At 40.3% G+C, this 4248-nt stretch overlaps 1 protein-coding gene and 2 non-coding genes across 3 annotated transcripts in view; 2 read left to right on the forward strand and 1 right to left on the reverse strand.

Moving 5' to 3' along the window:
• SARC_10601 (26S protease regulatory subunit 6A) overlaps positions 1 to 1069 on the forward strand; it is a 9195-nt gene extending 8126 nt beyond the window's left edge. The window contains exons 9-10 of the mRNA XM_014295352.1: positions 375 to 464; positions 898 to 1069. Coding sequence (XP_014150827.1) covers positions 375 to 464; positions 898 to 1011 — 204 coding nt within the window. The 3' untranslated portion in view covers positions 1012 to 1069. The remainder of the gene's footprint in view (positions 1 to 374; positions 465 to 897) is intronic.
• A 1211-nt stretch (positions 1070 to 2280) lies between these two features.
• SARC_30226 lies at positions 2281 to 2365 on the reverse strand. The gene has a single exon. It is a non-coding gene; the product is annotated as a tRNA-Lys (tRNA).
• Positions 2366 to 4076: 1711 nt separating this feature from the next.
• SARC_30227 lies at positions 4077 to 4161 on the forward strand. The gene has a single exon. It is a non-coding gene; the product is annotated as a tRNA-Lys (tRNA).
• Positions 4162 to 4248: the final 87 nt, after the last annotated feature.

Consider the following 4248-nt stretch of genomic DNA (forward strand, 5'->3'; position numbering starts at 1 on the left):
TACATACATACATACATACATACATACATACATACATACATACATACATACATACATACATACATACATACATACATACATACATATACATACATACATACATACACACCGGCCCTGCTTCGGCCGGACATGCCCGTGTGAGTAGAGCTACTTGTTAGTGACGATGAAGTGGCCGCGCACGGCATCTGTTCTTGTAGTCTTTTGTGTGTGTCTTGTCTACCATGACGAAGAGTTTGTGTACGACCCTACCTTTGGCCTTGATGGCCGTTGTTGTGGCAATATCACCTCTCTCGCTCAAGTCGCCATCGATATTCGTACTCCACCGTGCTCACTCACTGCGGATATGCCCCGACTGCTTTCCCTGGCCCGTACAGATGAATATATCACCTGATGTGAACTTCGATGAACTGGCGAGATGTACCGAAGACTTCAACGGTGCCCAGCTCAAGGCTGTGTGTGTTGAGGTGAGTCTCGGGTCTCGCTGACCACATTATGTCCGGTGGCTAGTGCACACTAGCCTGTGTATTCGTCCACACGTGCTTGGTACATTGCGATGATCTCCTGTGATTAATCTTGTCAATTGTGTGGTTCTTGGTCGTAAGACTTTCAGTTTGTTCGGCTTTTCGACACCGCGTTTAGATGTCTGCACATAGTGTTATGATTCAAATCTTATGAATAACAGAAGAAAATCATTGTACGGTATATTCTTATCTGTTTGCGTCACAGTATAAAGTAAGTTCACCTCGCGATGTGTAGGAAGAATCTACATGGCTTGTGTATGAGTCTCACTTCTCACATGCATATTCGTGCTGATATACACAAAATGTGTATACCTGCTCACTTTTGAGTTATGATCGAATGCTTACTGTTGTCCATTTATTTGATCATGTATTGCAGGCCGGTATGATCGCTCTACGAAACGAGTCGACTGAGTTGGCTCACGAGGACTATCAGGATGGTATCCAGGAAGTACAGTCAAAGAAGAAGACTAGTCTCAATTACTATGCTTAGGTGTCCTACTATAGAGTATCATGTAAAGCCAATAAATACAACCAAATTTCAATCGGAACTACGAGCAGACCAGGGAATAATATTGGTTGTGCGGAAACATTATAGGTACAGTGATAGTATGAACATCCTTATATTTTCCATTTTCAATCCCACAGTGGACAGCTGCATTTCTTCTCAAAATGAATGCCCAACATCGCCGGTCGAATATAATAACTGAGGTACTTACTAGATATACTTTTTTTTTGTCGGGTTTAGGTGATTTTTTTGAGATGTTTTGCATCTGGGACAATTCTGTATATTCCGGACGCATTGCCGAGAACCGTGGCCACATGAATTTGACGAGTCATCACCACATGATCCTTGCGAAGCAACGAAACTTAGGATTAAAGAGGATTCGCGAAAAGGTTTGGAGCTCTAGATAGTAGATAATCTGTAGTCATTTTATGCTTAGATTTACATTTTTAGACCGCTACATTAAAAGGTATGAATACGGTAGTGTAGTGGCTTAGAATCCTCAGAATCTAGCACAAAGGATAAAGAAATGATAGAGGAGGAATTTTAAGACTACTTGAATCGTTTACTTCGACTCCGGAGCCGAGCCATGGATCAATAAAGGATACTACAGAGTTTTCGCCTATATGTTTTGGAATCAGGGCTATTCGGATTTGGCAAGGATTTGTGGGGTATCAGGGCAAAAAAAATACGGTCAGGGAATTTATACTTTTAGCCTTATGCGTACTGTTTTTTTTTAAGGATGAATGTTATGTACTTACTTCCTTCTTAAAATCATGTTCCTTCCACTATACAGTAAAAAAACTACCATTCTACTAGAAAAGTTGTCAGAACAGGGATAGAATACTTTTTTTTCTTCTTTGTCTTTGACATAGCGTTTGGAAATAGATAGCTATGCTTTGAAAAATTGTTTACTTGCATATTATTGACGGGGACATCTACGAGACAAGGAAGTAAGGAGTACAAATCCAGCATTTACTATCAGATCGCCGAGGGTCATGAAAGAAAGGGGGAACTGTGAACCAACAACAAAAAAAACTCTGAACTAAAAAGTAAAACTAATTATTCTTTTTTTTTAAATCAGCACAGAGGAGACTGCCTCTCCAACGCATAAATATGAAGCCTGATGTGTATTTAGAGTTGTAGACATAAAAACTTATCCAAATTGAAATTTAAATAATATTATCCCCGAGACCTTCAAACTAAAAGACCCTATACCCTATATTTCACCTTTTTTTTTAACGACATCAAAAAGTATTCCCAGCGGGGGGCTCGAACCCCCGACCTTTCGATGAACTTCCGATTTAAAAGTCAAACGCTCTACCAACTGAGCTAGCCGGGATGAAGGTTGATACTCAGTGTATATTTCAATACCACATGAATAAAACGATGGTCGTCTGAAAAAAATATGTATTGTATTGTATTGGTATATCTTTTTTAGCTACACGCAGCGCATGCGTATATATATCACTGAAGAAGAAAAACCTCTCCTAATTTGAATGCATAGAATGCACAAAAGTTTGAGCGTTAACTGTTAATAACGCGCATATCGGCGATGAGTCACCTCTAACTGTAGGTCAAGGATTTGACTACCTCCGCTCATTCAACCCATGAATCGGCAGTTGGTCCGCTTTGGTTTTACGATTAGCTCGACCACGTGGGCAGGCTTTGACGATATTATATACACAATAGTCGCGGTAGCTATTTAGCTTAGTGGTGGGCCCAATAGCGATGACGCTCGTCCCGTATAGCTTGTACAGCGGTAGTTTTATATATTTTATATAGTCATTGTCAGTGTTCAATTGAAGCAAGTCCGCACAAGAGCTATTCTCTCAATACATCTTAAGAGTACAAAAGTGAAGCCCTGTCCTACGATGATAATATGTTGAGTACATGTCTCGGCAATAAAAGGTTAAGTACTAATGTCAAGGTCAAAAGCGCAGAGTATGAAGATACCATTTCAGGCCACTCTGCCTGAAATACTCAATTATGAGTCGAGTCTTACAAGTGATTAAAATAAATCATAATGAAACACTGAGTGCTCTTCTCACATACTAGGAATTTTGATAGCCGAGTACACACGTACTTTAGAGGTGGCCTATTGTTTCCAATGATCATATTTTTCTATCTACTCCCATTCGTACACAATCAAATCGGCATTTGTGAATTATCTCTTATATGTGTCTACTTAAATTTGCTTTGAAACCCACATTTTGTGCGTATATCGCGTTCATCATGTACCATGCACCACCCGATCCAAAAATTATCAATAAGAGTGAACGCAAAGATTCCCCCCCCCCCCCGCATATTTACTGTACGTCAATACACGAACCGACCAATAGCAGAAGAGAAGCATATGTCAAAGAAAATGCTATAATGCTACTTCAATTTCTGAGTACATCTATTTGTATGTCATATAGCGATTTATCAACCTTTGGTCTCGGTCTCCGACTATATCATGCCATATATCGGAGAGCTATAATTGGTCGTTATTTATACCCATCATCACTGTAGTTGGGCATATATATTCTGCTGACGTGGCTGATTGAGTACATGCCTGGCCTCGCCACCTTCGACTGATGGCAAATTTAAGAGTTTGCCTATCCTCTGGCCGCCAGTTCACCGCTGAATCTACGCTTTCATCGACCCTATCATTAGGAAATTTTCAGCATGCAACGAAGTAGTGATATTTTCACAGGTGGACCAGTAGCAGAAGAGGAGCTTATGTCAAAGAGAATGCCTTAATGCTACTTCAACCTCTGAATCTATTTGGGTCATATAGCGATTTATTAACCTTTGGTCTCGGTCTCCGACTATATCGTGCAGCATATCGGAGAGCTATAATTGGTCGTTATTTATTCCCATTATCCACCTTCGACTTACAGCAAATTTTGACCAAGGGTCTGCCCATCCTCCGACCGCCAATTCACCGCTGAATCCACGCTTTTATGGACCCTATCCTTAGGAAATTTTCAAATAAAATACATCTTTTCATCAAACGATTATCATTTTATACAGGTGGTATCTGATACTAAACAGAGAAACTGTATTCATCCCGGCTAGCTCAGTTGGTAGAGCGTTTGACTTTTAAATCAAAAGTTCATCGAAAGGTCGGGGGTTCGAGCCCCCCGCTGGGAATTCTTTTCTGTGTCCTAGAAACAGATCGTTTGACTTTTTTTTTCTTTCTCCGAGGTCTCAAAAAGGTGATGCGCAGTTAAAAGATGC

The sequence above is a fragment of the Sphaeroforma arctica genome, assembly GCF_001186125.1.
Source record: "Sphaeroforma arctica JP610 unplaced genomic scaffold supercont1.1317, whole genome shotgun sequence".
Taxonomy (NCBI): Eukaryota; class Ichthyosporea; order Ichthyophonida; genus Sphaeroforma; species Sphaeroforma arctica.